The sequence below is a fragment of the Gymnoscopelus microlampas genome, assembly GCF_963454915.1.
Source record: "Gymnoscopelus microlampas genome assembly, chromosome: 19".
Classification (NCBI taxonomy): domain Eukaryota; kingdom Metazoa; phylum Chordata; class Actinopteri; order Myctophiformes; family Myctophidae; genus Gymnoscopelus; species Gymnoscopelus microlampas.
Genome location: NC_139956.1, coordinates 16699943 through 16721234, shown reverse-complemented (window position 1 = coordinate 16721234; position 21292 = coordinate 16699943). Strand labels below are relative to the sequence as shown.

Here is a 21292-nt window from a genome sequence, read left to right as displayed (position 1 = left end):
TAATTGCCCTATCAATCAATAATAGACAACGTCAGGTGCACATACATAGGCCTTACATCTAGTATAGTACTTTGACATACACACACATTATTACCCTTTAAATCATATCCTAAAACGTAGAAAATGAGCTTTCCTGACAATAACACATGAGTATTACTATGTATTTATTCATCAGAAAGAGTTTTTCACCTCCAGAGGAGTTGGGTCTGGGTTGTCTCCTGACCACTTGGTCTCTCATGTTCTCCTCCTCGTCCTCTGTCCTCCTCGCTTCGGCCATCTCTCCTTTCTTTCCGTGTATTGTCTTTCTCTCTCTCTCTATCTGTCCTCCGTTCCTTCCTTATCCCTCCGTCCGCCAGTCAGTCTGTCTGGTGGTAAAATGGAGTTGAGAAAAGTGACAATAATAACATTCAGCACTGCGCGGATCCTCCTCTCACCGCGGCGAAAACAACATTCTCATGATATTCCTATAGATTTCACACCCCGACACCCACCGTGTCCCGTCGATAAAGAGTCATTCGGTGAGTTTTGAAGACAGGAGATTAAAGTAAAAGTCTGTTAACTCTCTTTTTCTTTTCTCCTCAGTGTTTCTTGTGTTTGTTTGTACCGACAGGAACGGGTGCACTGTGCACGCTGCCCTCTGACGTCACCGCGGAGCACAGAGGAGGGAATGAGAGAGGGGAGGAGACCAGGAGAGGAGACAAGAGGGAAGGAGGGAAAACTATAATAACAACTTTCTAGCTAACTAACTAACGAAATAACTTAATTAATACATGTAAATGTAGTGTTAATGGAAGAGAGAGAGACAGAAAGAAAGGGAGGGAGGGAGAGAGAAAGGGGAAGAGAGGCACTATGAGCTATGACTCATACTGTAAACAGGTGTGTGTGTGTGTGTGTGTGTGTGTGTGTGTGTGTGTGTGTGCGTGCGTGCGTGCGTGCGTGCGTGCGTGTATGTAGGTAGGACTTTAGTGTTCAGCAGCAGTTGCTCAAGAGTTTCTGTGTCAGTGTGTAGCACACACACACACACACACACACACACACACACACACACACACACACACACAGAGTAACTGAAAACCATTATTCAGCAGACGCAGAGCTAAAATTAGGACACAGGCCAGCTCTTAATAACAACCTGGGCTTCTTCTCCTGTGCTAAATGCCAGAGTTGTGTTACTGTCTGTCACCACCACAGATTTATAATACAATTTTAGATTGTCATGATGTTCCATTATGATCGATTGATAGCCTATTGCATTGAGCTTCTGATCAGCAGACTGATACTGAAGTACTGACAACAACTTTCGTGTTGTTGGAACATTCTTAATGTTTTTTCTTTATAGGCTACAACATTGGTTCTCAAAGTGGGGTCCGGGGACCCCCAGGGGTACTTGGGGAGGTTCCAGGGGGTCCCCAGCAAAATGTGATAATATAACATCACAATCATTTTAACCACTTTAACCTTTTATACTTTGGCTATTCAAAAATAGCAGATCTACAAGCTCATAGTGAGCTTGTAGATCTGCTATTCTTGAAAAACGTGAACATTTGTGCAAACCTTTGATATATATTTTTTAAAGCGAACATTTGTGTTCTCAAATCTTTGCTACTAGGGGTCCCTGGAACAACATATTTTGAGATGGGGGTCCGTGGCCAAATACATATCATTTTGGGGGTCCTTGACATGAAAAAGTTTGAGAACCACTGGGCTACAACACGTAAAATAAACATTACAATTTCCCTCTCCCAAACACATTCCCATGATAAACAACTTAACCACTTTCTCACACACACACACACACACACACACACACACACACACACACACACACACACACACACACACACACACACCTGCAGCCTGTCAATTGCATGCTGATCCAGGCTATATGCAGGAGTTAGAGAGATGGGTTGAATGGGAGTAGAATGAATGAATCAGCTGACTCGTCACATTTCACTCAGTTTGTTTTTAATTTTTCAGTTTGAATGCAGCTCTTTTCTCATTTTACAAACCAGGGTGGAGGTTCTTTTCTTTTCTTTTTTATCACTTCTATGAATGTCCCTGTTCCCAACAATCAAACGTTTCATATCAACACACAAGTACACAACACAGCCTCTTTAGCATCACATCTGCAAACATATCATCGGTGGCGGACAGAAACCTTGCATCTTCATATATTTCAACTTTGAATGTTTTTACATAGCCTACATGTACACGTCTGCCCTACTGTCAGAAAATGTGATATTTCACATCAAATGTTCACATTATACAGCAGTTGATGACTCATTCAAAAAACATTTGCATCGATTAATCACTGCATGATATTCGCGTTCTGTGTGGATGTACTCTTAACCAATGAAAAAGTTGGTTAAATAGTTAATAAGACCTTGTAACGAAAGTATAACTACATTGGATCCATTGGGAGCACAGATTACATTTTCCACTTTATGAAAAGTTATGTTTTTTGGAAAAACAAGGTTTCGATCTGACAGAGACAATATACTGTATAGATAGATGTCTACATCATGTCTGCTGTGTTCACTACATTATTTCACTTCTCTGTTGGACTTGTTTCCTCACAAGTATCTAAGAAAGAAATCACTCAGAACTCTATGATTTATGTTCACCATAAATCTACAATAAATATTTCTAAATGATAAACTATTAACTTCTGTAGCAACAATACTTTTGGTGAGACAAGGAGTAATTTGATAGTGATATTTTACTTCCTGTTGAAAACATGGCCAGGTTTCTGTGCAACCAAAAGCTCCAATGCACATTTTTTAAATGTAAAGGTCTTGACACACTGGGGGCGTGACAAATAAACGATCAGAACATGTGATATTTCACATCAAATGTTCACATTACAGTAGTTGATGACTCATTCAAAAAATATTTGCATCGATTAATCACTGCATGATATTCGCATTCTGCGTGGATGTACTCTTAACACCAAACAACTGCTTCAGCACATGATGGTGACACCCATCTTGTTGACCCACAAAATTTAATTCAGAGAAAAACCTTTATCATTATGAAATGACGTGTAATGTCTATTTAAAATTTTGGGGAATTGAATTGGCAGAAATAGACTTAGGTTCTGTTAGTTTAATAGATACTTTCAAGGAAATACAGCCCAGCTTGGTTCATAAACCTATTTTGTCTACTGTCTAAAATGAGTTGTGATGGGAAAATGATCTTGACACACACGCACACGCACACGCACACACCCTAGTATAAACTTATCCTGGGTACAATTATCTTTTGAAATTAATTCAGTTATTTTTTCATCAACTAAGCCCATCTCACAGTGGAACCTCCAGTCGTTCAAACGTATTAAACAGTGAGGTCACAGTGTAAGTCCTGTACAGGATGATGTCATTAGAGAATGGTCTGACATCGCCACCCCCCACACACACCCAAGCCAGTCATCCAACTGCATTATCAAACTTCTGCATGTGTTACAGAAAAGTGGGTGGAGACTGGCAAAGGGGTGGAGCCAAGGGATGTGGGTGGAGTCAGTAATAGAGGAGGCATCATACCTTTAAAAGATTTAGGATACGTTCACATTTTTTGAGTCAATACATGCGACACACACAGAGACGTCGGACCCATCACTTTCCCATGTTGTCATGCGGGTTGTGGGCAGTGCCAGTTTACGTTGGAGTTTTGGCTCACTGTAAGAAAACTACAAGCCAAATGGCTGCCAAGTGGGCTCAACCACGGCGCTTATTTTCTATTGGTTAACGCCTGGTCAAAGTTCAGCAAGGTTGAACTCCATGCTTCAGATCATATGAAAGCGACGCGTCAAAACGCTGCAACAGGAAGCTCCACCCCTTTGCTTCCATAGACTCGAAGTGAACGGGATGCTGACGCTTCTAAAGAGCATTTGTGACTGTGCTCTTTAGAGTAACTGAAGCAAATTCACAGATAGCTGACCAATGTATTCTGTCCTACGATCACATACAGCAGTAACGGGTGTAGTTTTCGTTTCAAACTAAATGTAACCCTATAAATGCTACTAACAGACTCAATAGCTTTGGAGATAACGTTTGGATTTTCTCAGTTTCAAAACTCTGGAATTATTTGAGTTATTTTTAACGTAACTGCTGCTTGTTGTTGTGAGACAAACGGATGGAACCACACTCGGTAACGGTAACATAACGTCAACAGAAGGCTGCTGTTGGTTTGGTATTTAAAGCAAAGACAACAGTATTAAGACTACTGGGTTCATTAGCAGGCATAGCAGGTCATAGACAGAGCCATACACAGACACAGTTCACTGGGAAGCAGGCAGGCTTCGTGACACGTTACAGAAGTTTAAAAAGCGATACAACATGCGATGGGAGTATAGATTAAGATATACTCAAAGGATTAAAATGGAGGTGTTTTAAGGGTGTTGAGAGTTTCGACCACGAGACAGTCAACCTCTTCTCGTTGGTGTGATTGTATCCAACCTCCATTTCAACTCCAATAGGCTCTGTGTATAACTTTAGTGCTAGGTTTCCAGAAGGTGGCATAGTTAAACCTAGGACTAAAGTTATGCACACAGCCAATTAAAGGCCAATGTTGCCTAATGCCTATTTTGAACCGGAATCCTTCTAGTTCTGAGGAAGTGAACATGTGACTAGGGTTGTCCGATATTGGCTTTTTTACCGATAACCGATATACCGATATTGTCCAACTCTTAATTACCGATACCGATATCAACCGATACCGATATATGCGGGGATTATTGTGATTAGTGTAAGCTCAAATTTCATATCACACACACCATATACAGTAAGAACTCCTGTAACTTATTTATAAAGCAAAAAAAAAAAAAAAAAAAAAAAAAATTCAAAAACCGATACCGATATTTTCCCGATATCAATTTTTATGCTAATATCGGCCGATAATATCGGGAGGCCGATAATATCGGACATCCCTACATGTGACAATCCTTCCCAACACACTCTGTCTTGAGAACACATGCTATCAAAAGTGCTTGACCTCTCTGCGAGGCTATACCTACATACATAAGAACATGTCCTACATAAAATATGTCATCCATGACGTGTTTTAGTCGAGACACAGAAGGCGTTGGGATGTCAGGTTTTCATGTCCCCACAACAGAACCATAGGATTCAGGTTAAACTTGGATGAAGTCATCCTTCTATTTAACAGGTGGGTTCCTTCAAAATGCATAAGTGTGTGTCTTGCATGTAGGTGTACAGTACACGCTGTGTCCGTCTATGTATGGCTCTGGTCAAAAAGGTCAAACAAGGCCATGGAAAGGTTATAAGGTCATGTGGGTCATGATAAGGTCATAATACTGGGTCAGGTCCGCATGTGTCCCCAGGACTTTGACTTTCCTTTTCAAGTTTAAAAAAAGATTCTCACACACACACACACACACACACACACGCACACACATAAATACCCTCCAGTGTTTCACAATAAACCATCAACCCCCCCCCCCCCCCAGACACACACACACACATACACACACGCACACCTGTCCCGCCTGTAGAAAGAATAATTATCAAAATGAATATAATAATAAGAACCAGTAATAACAACAGACTAGATGATGGAGGTATGAATTAAGTGATGTGATTGATGGTTGTCCTCATGATGTCACAAATCACAGACATGGCCATATAAGGAAGTTATATATTGTTATAACAATATTGTTTGTTTTGAACTTCAGTGTCCTGCCTAAAACCAACCAATATACAACTGTTCTGTTTTTGTTTTACTCTAACTTTATTTACAGCCAAGTTCGCTGATGTACAGTAGAGGAGATGTTTGTTGTTTAGTGGCTTTAACCTAGCAGAAACAATTCAATTAACACAGTTAAACTTGTGTTTTTGCAGCAAGGCTGTTGAAAAATGTATTTTTTGTTTAATTTGTGTTTAATCTGTAATGAATAAAAATCACATTTAAATCCTTTTCTTTTTAAATCACTATTGATTGTGAATTTAATACTAGAAAGAAACCAATTACAGGAATATCAGTGTTGCTGCTAAATTCTAGTGTAAACAGATGCTGATGTCAGTGTAAAAAAAAAGAACTATGCTCAAAGTGTAATATCTCACCTTGCTCAAACAGGCTTTCTGTCTTAGCTCAGCAGTAGAAATGTAAGCACTTGCATAGGAGACCCGGGTTCAAATCCCGGGTGGTGGGATATAATTTACATCTTATGCATTATTGTGGCTTTAGCGCGCAGGATGTGACAGTGTAGTCTTGTGCAGGTCACTGAAGGGCCATATCTGTTCTGTGACATTCTTTTCATTGATTGTTTTTGTTTTTTACTACTGTTTCCTCTAGTTCACCACAGACACCCAACAACACACAGACAGACACACAGACAGACAGACATAATATGTACAATATTTACAATGTGAGTGTCCCCCTTCACCTGCAGATAGGGGGAGAGGCAAGGACATAGCAGTTTGGTTTGGAACATGTCCATCCACTCAGTCCAGGGAGAAACTTGAGGGCAAGGTCCTGGGACGTGGTTTGGAATTCGCCCTAGAAGCAAAGAACTAGGAGTTTGGAATGCAACGCGTCCTTCAGTTCATTTCTATTGAGAGATGCACCCTTAGGAAGGAAGGAAAGAAATTTGAGGGTACAGGGTAGGATTTGGAACATTCCAGGAACTGACTGTGTCCTTCAGTGAGGACTTCAACTTGCTGTTGAAGGTAAGAGGACACTAAATAGAATGGGTCCTCGGTGTAACGTTATGTGACATAAGATAGTCAAGGAACAAATGCTTTTAAATTGAACGTATGCTTTTTAAACGTGGTAGGCAGAGGATGTAGGAGTTAAGGGTAGGATTCAGGACGTTTAGTGGAATTTGTCCCTAGCTTGAATAGGCACGGAAATGGGAAATGGTCTCCAGAAATAGGATGTGTCCTGCTGTCCAGTGTGATGCTACCATGAAGGTCAAGTTTAGGGACTTGGAGGAGAAATGGAATGTGTACCAGGATAAATGTAACATATCCTAGAAGGTAAGGGGTAGGGAATTTGCGATGAAATGGTATGTGTCCTTAGACCAGTGGAAGCTGGTCGTTCCCACGGTCCGAGGAAACAATTATCCACACTTCAGTGTCAAGAGGACTTCATAAGAGCCGAGAAGGTAAAATGGGACATGTCCTTTTCGAAAGTGTTTTAAAGAGGAGGAGTAGTAGAAGTAGAACACATCTAATGAAACTTGCAAAGTGTCCAGTGAATGTCTTTTAAACCAGATGCAAGGGTTCTTTTTTAGTGGAATAAATGGGACCTGTCCCATAAAACAAGGTGGACAGGTCATAGAAAGGCCTAGAAGGACAAATGGAACATATCCAAGCGGACTTGTACAGGGTCCAGTAGAATACATGGAACGTGCCCTTGACCAGCAATGCAGGAACTTTTTGAACCCCCTGCGGAGAAATGGAACCAGTCGTTTTGGGTATTGATCAGGGTTAGGGTTAGATCTGGCATCCAAGAAATGGTTAGATAACCTTAGACCAGTGGTTCTCAAAGTGGGGTCCGGGGACCCTCACAGGTCACTGTAACTGTGAGAGTGTACGAATGGAACAGAAGGGAGTTCTAGGGGTCATTGAAATTAAAAAGTCTGAGAACCACTGTCTTAGACCAAGGGCAAAGGTCAAGGTCAGGGTATGTATTGGGGGGGTCAGAGTTCAGGGTTAGACCAGTGGCGAGGGCAGTGGTTTGGTTTGCAGCACTGGAGACTGGTAGTCAGGTGGCTGTTCGTCTTCAGTGACCAGTCCGGGAGAGTGGTGTTCAAGATGTTCCTCGTCTGTGAATAGTACTGGAGAGTGGTGTTCAGGATGTTCCTCGTCTGTGAATAGTACTGGAGAGTGGTGTTCAGGTTGTTCCTCAGCTTTAGCCAGTGCTGGAGACTGGTGTTCAGGTGGCTGTTCATCGTCTGTAACCAGAACTGGAGAGTGGCGTTCAGGTTCATCATCTGTGACCAGTACTGGATAGTGGTGTTCATCATCTGTGGTCAATCCGGGAGACTGGTGTTCAGGTGGCTGCTCGTCATCTGTACTGGTCACAGTGGTGCTTTCCGCTGGGCTCTCATCCTGGACCAACACAAAGTAACGTTTGTTATGTTCACGCACAGAACCTTCAAGTTCTTCACTGATTATCTTTGTATAGAAAGTGTCTTCTCTCAACGAGCTAACAGTTTATGTGTGGAGTGACATTGCCATCTACTGGAAACATTTGTGTACTGCTACTGTTATGCTGCTGCAATGTCAGAGGAGCCAATCTGTTTTTATTACAGTTATGTACCTGTACACAAGATGTAACAATAACGATCATCACCTTGAATATGTGTTCACCAAGAACAACATGCTTCCATACACTTTGGGCATTTATCAATAACTACATGTCTGTACTTGTGTTCTCATGAACTTGTGAAATGTCATCATCACACACAGTCCAAGTACGGTCCCAATTCACAAGTTCTCATCCATCCAAGTTCAGCCCAACTGCCAGGATGTGATCTTGTGAATCTTCCCACTTTAACCGGGATGCATCAGAGGTGTGTGGATCCGGGACAGCCAAGTATCCCATCATGCATTTCACACCAACCAGTGGCAACGGTGGAGGAGAACACTCACAACACATTTTTTAAATACTATTATTGTTCCACAGAATGTAATTTTATGATTTCTTCTTCTTTTTTTTTTAGCTGAGTAGTTGTGAAAATACTCGATTTATCAACACAGAGCCTATTTGAAAATTTGCTTTGGGAGATATGAACTCCTGCTGTTGTGACTGAAACACACACAGCTCATTAGAACATTGAGCTGCAGTGTGTGATAACATGGCCTCAAGTACAGTCTGTCTCTAACTATTAATGTGTTCTCTGGTCTCATGAACGTCAGAAAATGTTCTCCTCAAGTTAACCCGACAAGAACATTCTTCACAAGGCACGCGTGACTGTTCTTTATGTTCTTGGCATTGTGAAAAGGCCTTTGAAATACATACTATTTAAGCAGTGGTGGAAGAAGTACTCATTATGCAGAATGTCCTATTTCAGAATCATATTATATAATGTTATTGGACTTTATTGATCATTAATGATGATGTGATTCAATATTAATGATCAAAATCTGTAAGCACAGTAACTAGTAACTAAATTTGTCAAATAACTGTAGTGGGGTAAAGAGTACAATATTTGCCTCTGAGAAGTAGTGGAGTAAAAGTACAAAGTATCAAGAAATGGAAATACTTTAATGTGCGTGCATTCTCACCGTCACCCATTCATGTAACAGGACCTCCTCAGCAGTGAAACGAGCATCTACGTTCACCTGCAGCATCTGACCAATCAGCATCTGAGGAACGGAACAGAGGTTAGTTGTAATGGTAGGTCAGAGGTCAGGCTTACAGTCCAATAGTAGAATAGTTGCTCTATTAGGTGTGACGTAATGCTTAAAGTTGGTCTGTGTGTCGGAGAGATGGCTGCATGACTGACATCAGATACTTCTCTTAAGAGTCAGTGGTTTTCAACCCTTTTCATATCAAGGTCCATTATTTATTCGGCATTTGAGCCACTAACCACCATTTGATGAGATTTAGACTCTCAGACCCAAAACTTTGAATATTCCATGCTGTATTGATGTGGTACCATAGGAGAGATAACAGGCAAGACGTTGATCTAAATAACAATTCTTTAATTAAGTAATACAGATGTTTAACAATAATGTAACTCTTGAGCGTAAAAGTTTCATTTTACGCTCTCAAGAGTTAAAGACCTATAAGGGTCCATTTGGTTACCAACTCTCCATCATTTAGCTGGGGACCACCTGGAACCCCCTCAAGGACCACTGGTTGAAAACCACTGTCTTAGAGGTATCTGATGTTAGAGGTTATTACAAACCCACAGGAACCCCACCACCTGTCGCTCAGTCCAGCATATTCCTGTGAAGCTAAGTCTCAGTAGAGCTCAATAAAGTTCGAATCCATACATCTTATGTCTTCGCTGTCTGTCGGGTGAAAACCTAATATTCTCCACATTTTTCTTATTTTTTATCAGTGCTATTGGTCACCCTTTTACGTCTCTGTGGGTTTTACAACTATTTTACCAATGAAAGGTATTAGAACTTGTGACTAAATCGAATAACTCAACTGGATCCATCAGAACACAGGGACAGAGGTCAGGGGTGTACTGTGGCAGGGTTAAGGTTCAAAGGTCAGTTTGTGTACTGGGGCAGGTTAAAGGGTCAAAAGGTCAGGTATGTTGGTACCTTGGCTGGCAGGCTGACGGTGTCCCAGTCTGGAGAAGGAAACTCCAACTTGCCTCTGAGGATCTGATCAAACAACTCCTCCTGGACATTATTCTCACTAAGGACATTAGAGGATGCATGTTAGTAAGTTACTTAAACTTCTAGAACATTCTAGAAGCTTTTAGAGCATTCTACAACATTCTAAAATGATTTTAGAACATTGTAGAGCTGTGTAGAACATAGTATTGAGTGATGTCTGACCTTCTGAATGGAGGGAACCCACACAGCAGGATGTAGGTGATGATTCCTGCAGCCCAGATGTCTACCTTCAAACCATACCTGTACACACACACACACACACACACACACACACACACACACACACACACACACACACACACACACACACACACACACACACACACACACACACACACACACACACACACACACACACACACACACACACACACACACACACACACACACACACAGTATTATGATTAATATCCTTAACATTAGCATTCTCCCACCCCTGTCTTCCATCATGTGTGTACTGCTTCACTTTCACAATGCTGATTTTACTTGTACCAGACAGTACAATAGACCCCTTAACAGACGACGTCACACTGATAAGAACTAGTATGCGCACCAAATTAACCATTCTGTCATGTCTAGCTAGGACGCGCCTCACTAGCCAACACACAAGAGGAGGTTGAATGAACTGAAACCAGCGCACCCCGAAACAATATGTTGGGATTGATTGCATGAAACAATCACCTGTCTCAATATTGTTAAACAAATAATTGGTCTATACTGAGACACACAACATACTGTGTACTGTACTGTACTGGTACCAATAGAATAATTGTAAAACGGAACAAATACTGAGTGATATTGTGTGTCTCAGTAGATAACTGGTACCAGTACAGAGTCATTGCCTGCTGTTCCAAATTATTGGTTAGTTATTGTAATATAATAACGTAAAGATTGAGCATTTGAAGCACAATGACACTTTGGTAGAGATTCGGGCTGTGTACAGTAGTTGCCTTGCCGTGAAGTAACTTCACTAGAGTGACAGACGCCCACCGGCGCAACACCTGAAGGAGCTCCACTGATCTCGTACCCCCTAAATTCGGCACAAACATACTGATTGATAGCATTGTACTATTCTGCGACCAAAATGTGGAACGCCCTACCACCAGCCATCAAACTTTGAGATTCCCTCATTCAAAACCGCCCTAACAGAGCACCTAGATAAGTCTTCTAGCTTGCCACCAGAGAGTACCGTCAGCAAGTTATATCATGGCAAGGTACCTACACAACCCAAACCTCTACCAAAGTGTCATTGCGCATTCAAGGATCAAGATGTTCTTTATTGTTACATCTTGTATACAGGTAGGTACATACGAGTAAAAGTAGGTATTTTTTTTGTCTCCTCAGACATTGTAGCAGCATTACTAATAGTTATAAAAGACAAACAATAATAATAATACACAAACTAAATACAACAGCAGCAGTATACCAATGCTGTCAGTAGAGGGCAATGTAACTCAACACAAACTGTTGGCTCACTTTGTTTAAACACTTTCTATCTTCTATTGATAAGTATTAAACATTACTATAAGTAGATATTGTGATGTTATTTCTTACCCTGACTGCGTAGTTCCCTTTGTATCGCTACCCTTGCTGTATCTTACAGTAGTGGTTCTCAAACTGGGCCTCACAGTTCCTTCAGGGGGTTCCAAATGGACCCTTATGGGTCTGTAATTCTGAGAGCGTACGAATGGGTAGATTTGTACGCTCTGAGAGTTATGGGGGAACTTGAAATTAAAATGTTTGAGAACCACTCTCTCACAGTACTCTTCTTACACTATACCTGTAACTCTGACTGCTGTGCTACCTCTGGTGACTGAATTTCCCTCGAGGGATGAATAAAGGTCTGTCTGTCTAATAAAGGTCTATCTATGTAAGAAAAAGAGGTTGCCCATCAAACAATGTGTTTTCTCAGTGGAGTGCTAGACCCAAAATCCAGTATACATACAGTACAGTATCAAAAACAGGAATTGAAAAAAAATCCCCAAAAGGTAGCACAGCCCAAATTTCAAATCAATGGAGGACAAAGTACTCACATTTCCACTTATTTCATTGGTACACACCATGAAGGCTCGAAACGCCGAAATGCGTCCATCTATATCAGTCTATCCAATTTCTGTCTCTCCCCTTGTCTATCATCCTGTCTTTCTATAATTTGCCCTCTCCTCTGTCTCTCTCTCACTCTCCACGCACGCACACACACACACACACACACACACACACACACACACACACACACACACACACACACACACACACACACACACACACACACACACACACACACACACACACACACACACACACACACACACACACACAGACACACAAAGAGACACACACACAGACAAACTCACCCAGTCTCTGCTATGATCTCAGGTGCTACATAAGTAGGTGTTCCACAGACGGTGTAGAGAGGACCATCAACCACGGTGGCCAGACCGAAGTCTCCCAGCTTCAATGACTTGGTACCGTCTGGATACTCGCACACCTGTTAACACAATACAACACACAGCTGTAGTAAAACACACACCTACAACACAACGCACAAAAAACACTGCTGCCGATGTCTGAGAGACAGAGAGAGTGTCTACTCGCTATGAGGAAGTTCTTAGTTTTGACTACAGTATGTAAGCATTAGAGATGCACAGACTGCTATGATCTGTTATGTCTGGTGACCCTGCAGTTCTCTGTGAAGCGGGCAGATTCTGGTAATAAATAACTGTCTCTTATTGTGTCTCTTATTGTCATTCTGTGAAGACCATAAGTCCACCAGCTTTGCTTCTCCGCTGTCATGTCCATCTACAGCAGGAGAGGCTCATTAAGGCAGTGTGTAATGCCCAGGAGGCACAGCAGAGTAACTTCATTGATTATTTAACTCTACAACCCTGCCAACAGGATCGAACATGATCTAATGTTAATTAATGTTCTGTGCTCTTCTACTCATCCGTTCGGCTGAGACACAGGTTCATACAGTGAATTTGTTTGAAGTAGAAAGCAGCTGTCATCCTGATAAATCCCAAGCTCCATAGAGCTTTTCCCACAGATGATCATTAAAAGGTACTTCCAGGTTGTGGATAAAATGTATCTGCTTTATCGTCATTGCCTCCTCTTTCATCCCCAAACGAGCATGTCTCAGTGAGATTTGAGTATGTTTGTCAGGTGCGTCCAATGCGCTCGCAAATGAAGAGTGGGGTGAGTTTCACGACTGTGGTCGGGAAAGCAGTAATGCAGCAAAAACTGATGATTCCATTTAATTTGGGCTTCTCGCAGTACTGTAGCCATACACTGAACAAAATTATGAATAAGTTATGTCCATGCGGGTGCAAATCTGTACATCTGAGAAATAAATAAATGGGTGCATAATTTATGTATGCACGCAGATTCTGAGGATGTCAAAGCCAATTGGCACATCTCTGGAACTATGGCTTTCAAACTTTTTTCGTTTCAAGGTTCCCTCATAACTCTGACAGTGTATGAATGGAACCAAAAGGACCTGTAGACTCTCAGAGTTACAGACCTGTAAGGGACCATTTGGAACCCCCTCTAGGAGCCCCCTCCCCACGCCCCCACACCTTGAGAACCACTGCTCTAGACTGTATGTATGTGTGACTATACAGTAAATACATTATTATGTGTTTGTGTGTAGTAGTATTAGTAGTGCTAGTAGTTTGTACCAGTAGATTCTCTGGCTTGATGTCTCTGTGTACTATCTTCATGCGATGCAGGTACTTGACGGCTCCTGCCAGGTTGTACACCATGGCACTGGCATCTCGCTCTGTGTACTTAGTGGACGTGGTGATGGCATCGAACAAATCTCCACCCTAGAGAGAGAGAGAAAGAGAGAGACTTTGTCAAATAAAATTACTTCTGTAAAAGTGTTATTTCAAAGTATATTATATATTCATGTAGTGTATTTCTACATTTTCCATGTATCCTCCATCACGTTCAAATTAGCTTTCAAATACCACTTTTCCAATATAATTGACATACTGTATTTGAACGTTTTAAAATCAATCAATACAGTATGTTCATTCTGATCTAGTACCACCAATAAATGTCTCTGGCTTCCAATAGACTTTAAACCGGGTCAATTATTATTCTCGTTACTGGATTACAGAAAATCAATTGGAAACATTTCTTCAGTCTTAAGGGCCGATCACGTAAATAATGATTCTGAACTGTTATGAGAATGATGTGAGCATCCACACTGATGAATGAAAACGTTCTGTTAAACATACATGAACTTAACCATCTCTAACCTATTTAGAGTCTAAAAACAACCATTTACTGTATAACCTTGTACCTAAACTTAATTATTGTTTGTTTGGATTTTTTTCTTTTTTATGTTCTTAACAACTGCTTTTTGTTAAATACTACAAAATGTACAATTATAAGCTACTCCAAATGGACCCTTACGAGACTGTAAGGGTCAAATGGAGAGTGTACAAATGGAACCAAAAGCTGTTTGGTTTTCCATTTGTAACTCTCAGGGTTATGTGAGTCCTTGAAATTAAAAAAGTTTAAGAACTACCGGTACTGAACTAGACTAGACATGATGGTACCTTGACCAGATGAGTGACTTTAAACAATGCAATGTTCATAGCTTGCATGTCATATTCCTTATGCTTCACTGATTTGACCCTGTTTTATCCAGCAGGGGGCGCTTAGAAACATGTTTGGTACACAGAGGTGGTAGGCGAGAGGCACCACAGAAGAGAGCCCGGATGCAGCTATGTTGTCAGTGTGATATACGAGTGTGTGGAGAAAGTTTAATAAAGCTGTCTACAGAGTTGAAATATCACTTAACCATTGTGGGATTTATTGAAGAACTTTACAGACATGATGGTACCTTGAACAGACGAGTGAGTTTAAACTAGACATGATGGTACCTTGAACAGGAAAAAAAGAGTTTAAACTAGACATGATGGTACCTTGACCAGCTCCATGACCAGGAACAGCTGAGTGGGCGTGTCATCCACCTCGATGAGCTGAATGATGCTGGGATGCCTGACCCGCCGCAACACTGCTACCTCGTTCTCTATTAGATGCTCCTGTTACACGCACACACGCACGCACGCCCGCGCGCACACGCACACGCACACACACACACACACACACACACACACACACACACACACACACACACACACACACACACACACACACACACACACACACATATAGATTACAATTAATTGAAGGCTTAAAACTCTGCAACAGGCCAGAGGACAGTGTGTACCCCAACAGTGATAGATATAGTCATCATATTGTTAGTAGTAGGGTAGCAGTATTAGTAGCAGTAGCTGCAGCAGTAGTAGTAGTAGTAGTAACAGTGGTAGTAATGTTACAGTGCATTTCACAGTTTAAAGTATTTGGAAATTCCTGAATCTGAAACTACAACCCTACAACTAGGGAACTGCAGGGAATTTGCCAACTCCCTGGTTTTCCAAATTCACTGTGTGACAGTAATATTGTGAGCAGATAGTAGTAGAGATAGTAGTAGCCGTAGTTGTGTACCTTTCCACAGCAGCGAGCTTTGTCTATGATCTTCAGAGCGTACTCCTGACCTGTCGACCTGTCAATCAAAACATTTAACACACATGAAACCTTCAGGTGTGTTAAATAGCGTGACTGAAGCATATGTGCAAGGCATATGTGTGTGTGTGTGTGTGTGTGTGTGTGTGTGTGTGTGTGTGTGTGTGTGTGTGTGTGTGTGTGTGTGTGTGTGTGTGTGTGTGTGTGTGTGTGTGTGTGTGTGTGGTAAATCTACCTCTCTACACAGTCCTTGACCACAGCAAAGTTTCCATCTCCGATGACCTTGCCAACCTTGTACTTGTCATTGATCATTGAGGACGACACACACCTGTTACCATTTACTGGAGAGACACACACACACACACACACACACACACACACACACACACACACACACACACACACACACACACACACACACACACACACACACACACACACACACACACACAGTACAGTGTTATAAACAGTTGTATGACAGGCATTGTATGGTTCACAGTGTAGAATACAGATACAGTACCAAGGATGGGACAATGATGCTATGAATACTGTATCAAGGATGGTACAGCGATGTGGCGAACAATCATTTCCATGAATGTTGCTCAACACAAATATTGTTTTAACCACTTAAACCGTACGTGTCATTGTACATCAAACAGCAAATGTATCAGATCTAAAAGCTCTCATGTTGCAAGATGTTGTGAGCTTGTACATCTGCTATTTTTGCTGAATGTTCGCCTAAACTAAGCTATGACTAAAACTAAGACTAAATATATTGACAATTTCGTCAACAAATAAAAACTAGACTAAAATGTTAGGGAGGGACTAGTGGAGAAGAGATCCAGTAGAACTAAAAGTCAAGTAATTTTATTTTTGGTTGCGCTCGGGTGTTCTGAAAATAGCAGTCGTGCTGCGACACATTGTGAGCTTGTAGATCGGCTATTTTCAGCATACAACCAAGTGTAAAATCAGCCATTACGTTACAAAATACATTTTTGTCGACAAAATCAACTGTACATTTAGTCGACTAACTCTAGACTAAAACCTTTCAGATGACTAATATATGACTAATATTCAAAAGGCTATGACTATAATTAAATCAAACTTTGCTGTAAAAATTAACACCGGTTCAGGGCCACGCAGGTCTGAAGCTCTTCCACTCGATAACACGTACCTGTGACATCACAGACCAATCCCTGGTATCATTATTCTACACCACTTTCAGCACCGACACTGACGCGAGCTGAAAACAGCAGATCTTCAAGCTCACGACGCCTTGCACTGCGACGCGTTGTGAGTCTGTACTGTAGATCAGCTATTTTCGGTAGGACCGTGCAACTAAAGGTAAGTGAAATTCACCCTTAATGCATTGTGTTATTTTAGATGCTACGTGTGTTCCCAGTGCTGTGATTTGTCATGTTGGACCTCAGTGCTCTGACTGTGGAAAGGCATGAGGGAACCGTCCCTGCAGGCTATGGGAACGATAATAGTTGAACGACATTTCAATACGAGGGTCCGTATAATCAATACAGTATTGATACTCGGCCATACGGATTGTTTTGCACAGCCTCGGTGTCAGTGAATAAGTTGACCTCTCATTTCACCTCCTAATGAGGCTGACATTGCACTCTGATGTCAGATCAGTTTGAATTTAGACACACACACACACACACACACACACACACACACACACACACACACACACACACACACACACACACACACACACACACACACACACTTACATATACACCTCTGGCACAAAAAGTAGCGTGACTGAAGCAGATGTGCAAGGTACACGTGTGTGTGTGTGTGTGTGTGCATACGTGTGCGCATACGTGTGTGTGCGTGCGTGCGTGCGTGTGTGTGTGTGTGTGTGTGTGCGACTGTGCGTGTGTGTGTGTACCTTCAGGGACGGTGTCTTCAGTGTGATTTAGAGATCCATTCAAATCAGAGGAGCCATGATGAGCTGAGATCTGGAGAGAGAGAGACAGAGAGACAGAGAGAGAGAGAGAGAGAGAGAGAGAGAGAGAGAGAGAGAGAGAGAGAGAGAGAGAGAGAGAGAGACACACACACACACACACACACACACACACACACACACACACACACACACACACACACACACACACACAGAGACAGACAGACAGACAGACAGACAGACAGACAGACAGACAGACAGACAGACAGACAGACAGACAGACAGACAGACAGACAGACAGAGAAGTCTCTACATATTAATGTATATTATCTCAGTGAATTCACTGACATCACTCTCAGTTGGTTGCAGCAGTACTGTATATCATACTTAATTTAATGTGAGAGGAAAGAGAGAGAGAGAGAGAGAGAGAGAGAGAGAGAGAGAGGGAGAGAGAGAGAGAGAGAGAGAGAGAGAGAGAGAGTTTCTAATAAAACAAATGTACAGTGTTGTTCCTCTCTATTCCACAATGTTTCTGAGTGAGCATTTCAAAATGTTCCACAGTTTCACAGACACATATACATAATCATAAAACAAAGCGTAAAGCCTGTTTATTTCCCTTTTACCTGGTGCCCCATTTATAAGGAACATGTGGGATGAGCAGCACAGCTGAGAATATAGACTGTGGCCCATGAAACATTTGCCAGAATTTGCCCCCAAACAGCTTATTCTGCTGTTGCTATCGTCTCTTGTTTTGGTGTCCTTTGGTGGATTGGATGATTGAAGTCTATCAGTAACAAGGAAGAACACAGAGCGGGTTTGATCAGAGACTACCTCCAGACTTTGGGAACAGAGAGAATGGAACGGCCTGCATGCCAACAGTCCCGACCTCAACCCAATTGAACACTTGTGGGATCAGCTTGGGTGTGCTGTTCGTACTAGAGCAGGAGTGATGCAACTGTGATGATGGAGAGGGCCACTATGTTTCCACACTCACTCCAGAGGGCCTCATTGCATATACTGTTGGGCAGACACCACTTATCTCCGTATTTTAACTTTTTTCGTAAATGAATGCCATACTTCGCCATTCTATGTCACATAAAAGTAGCAAAAATAGCAGATCTACAAGCTTAAATTGGCTCTTGAATTGGAATCCTGATTTTTGTATTTTCTAATTGGAATCCTGAAAAGTGCATTTTTTATTTAATTTCAAATGCATTTAAAATACTTATGTTAACTTCATGAACTTAAATACAAATACATTGGACATAAAAAAGACAATAGAATTTTAATACTAGTCTGACTGGCTGACTAGTCCTCATTGTTGAGGAGTGGAACGCCATGATCCCACAGTGTGTGACCAGACCAGGCTGGTCACACCCTTGTTAACCTGTCTGTCTCATCTTGTTAACCTGTCTGTCTCATCTTGTTGACCCTTTAAGACCTGAAGCCGATTCTACATGTCTCCTAAATCTCAACAGTATTCTGAAAAACGTATGTTTCTATATCAGTGGTCCTCAAACCTTTTCATGTCAAGGACCCCCAAAATTATATGTATTTGGCCGCCGAACCCCATCTCAAAATGTTTTATTCCAGGGACCCCCATGAAGCAAAGAATATCTGCTATTTTTGAATAGCCAAAGTGTAAAATAATGCTTTTTAGCTCAAATGAAGATACGTTCCAGGTCTTAATGGGTTAACCTGTCTGTCTCATCTTGTTAACCTGTCTGTCTCATCCTGTGAAACCGTCTGTCTCACCTTGAGGCTGCGTCTGCTTCCAGGACTGGTGGGGGAGGGGCTTGACCGCGATGACCTCTGTGTCGCCTGGGATCCCTCATTGGCTAAAATACAGGGGGAGGAGCCATGCTATATTACAGTTTTCTTCCATTTACTTTCACTTCCTGTTCATACAATGAATGTTTCACTTCCTGTTTATATACATTAATGTGTTCAGTCATCAATTCTGTCCTACAGAGACAAATAATAAAGGTCAAAGAACAAGTCTAAGTGTGTCTTCGTGTTGTTTGTCTTGGTTAGCTACTACCGCTTTAGATGCTGGATTCTGACTGGCCATACCTGGTCCAGGTGACTTGGTTCTGGGTGGCGTTTTGGGTGGAGTCTTGGTGCTAGGAATCCTGGGAGTTGAAGTCTTTTGGAGAGCTGACGGGCGAGACACTTTGGACTTCACCTCTGGAGAGAGAGAGAGAGAGAACGAGAGAGAGAGAGACAGTCAGGGAGAGAAGACAGAGACAGACAGAGAGAGAGAGAGAGAAGAGAAAGACTCTTAAAGCCCACACAGTGCTTAGAAGTGCCATTAAATTCAGTCACCAATCACAGGTGTGACATACCGTTAACAAAGGCGGGTGTCTTGCTGCTGTGTGTGAGGTTAAAGTCATCCTGAGCATAACGGAACTTCTCGGGTCCACACGCCATGAACACGTCATCATCACCGAAGAAATCCTGCAGACAGGTTACCTAGGAGATGACCACACATACACACATGTTAACACACTGTAAAGAACCACTGTAACCTGAGGAGGTTTAATTATTGATTATAAAATTCTTATAACATACATGTGTTGTTTTACATTACAGCGTGTGTTACACTGTGTTACAATATCAGAATATTGTGGTCCAGTTTGCTGACAACACCGCAGCCAGACGCACACATCACACACACACATCACACTGAAATGAATGTCTTGAGGATAAAATGCAAGTCATTCATCAAACTGGCCCAGATTTACTGAGAGAGAAATAATGACAGAGAGAGAGAGAGAGAGAGAGAGAGAGAGAGAGAGAGAGAGAGAGAGAGAGAAAAATGACAGAGAGAAAGAGAAGGATGGGAGAAGGATGGGAGAACAGAAGAATGATACATGAATGAAAGAAATGGAGGAGAAGAAAAGAGGGATGAGGCCCGGACCGCTACGCCAGTGGTCCGGGCCTCAGGGACTTGAATAATAAAGGCATAAAAATACATCTTTGAAAAAAAAGAAAAGAGGGATGAGGTAGGGTGTAAAAAGAGGGATTAAAAGAAATAGAGAGAGACAGGGAACAGAGAGGAGAGTCTGTAGCATAGAACGTTGATGTCAGACAGTATCTACACACACACACACACACACACACACACACACACACACACACACACACACACACACACACACACACACACACACACACACACACACACACACACACACACACACACACACACACACACACACACACACACACACATGAATAAGGGTGTAACAATACACTTATTCATATTGAACCGTTTGGTATGGTGCTTTCGGTTCGGTACGCTCTGCCAACACTGTACGATACTCTCTCTCTCTCTCTCTCGCTCTCTTTTTGTTTGATCAACTTCTCTGCACTCAACCAGACCCATTGAAAGAGAGCCACTCAGTGGCACTGTGCTCAACAATGCAGCCCAAACAACACCAACAGACTAGTGCTGCCTGCCCATGGAAAAACACACATTACTCCAGAGAGACACGCTGAGCTGAACTGAGCTGAG

At 41.9% G+C, this 21292-nt stretch overlaps 2 protein-coding genes across 3 annotated transcripts in view; both read right to left on the bottom strand.

The window, feature by feature from the left end:
* The window catches only part of LOC311035378 (uncharacterized protein), a 28765-nt gene extending 28016 nt beyond the window's left edge, over positions 1–749 (bottom strand). The window contains exons 1-2 of one of the 2 annotated variants that reach the window (XM_084043541.1): positions 492–749; positions 190–365 (exon numbers count right to left, since the gene is read on the bottom strand). In XM_084043541.1, coding sequence (XP_083899667.1) covers positions 190–277 — 88 coding nt within the window. In that variant the 5' untranslated portion in view covers positions 278–365; positions 492–749. The remainder of the gene's footprint in view (positions 1–189; positions 366–491) is intronic. The other variant, XM_084043542.1, reaches the window with a different exon arrangement.
* A 4832-nt stretch (positions 750–5581) lies between these two features.
* LOC311035383 (serine/threonine-protein kinase DCLK2-like) overlaps positions 5582–21292 on the bottom strand; it is a gene marked incomplete at its 5' end in the record, with an annotated part of 25427 nt that continues 9716 nt past the window's right edge. Inside the window, 13 exons of the mRNA XM_084043551.1 lie at positions 5582–8069; positions 9249–9329; positions 10242–10338; positions 10482–10559; positions 12674–12807; positions 13994–14140; positions 15251–15370; positions 15837–15894; positions 16090–16195; positions 17761–17830; positions 19531–19613; positions 19849–19962; positions 20121–20247. Coding sequence (XP_083899677.1) covers positions 7671–8069; positions 9249–9329; positions 10242–10338; positions 10482–10559; positions 12674–12807; positions 13994–14140; positions 15251–15370; positions 15837–15894; positions 16090–16195; positions 17761–17830; positions 19531–19613; positions 19849–19962; positions 20121–20247 — 1614 coding nt within the window. The 3' untranslated portion in view covers positions 5582–7670. The remainder of the gene's footprint in view (positions 8070–9248; positions 9330–10241; positions 10339–10481; positions 10560–12673; positions 12808–13993; positions 14141–15250; positions 15371–15836; positions 15895–16089; positions 16196–17760; positions 17831–19530; positions 19614–19848; positions 19963–20120; positions 20248–21292) is intronic.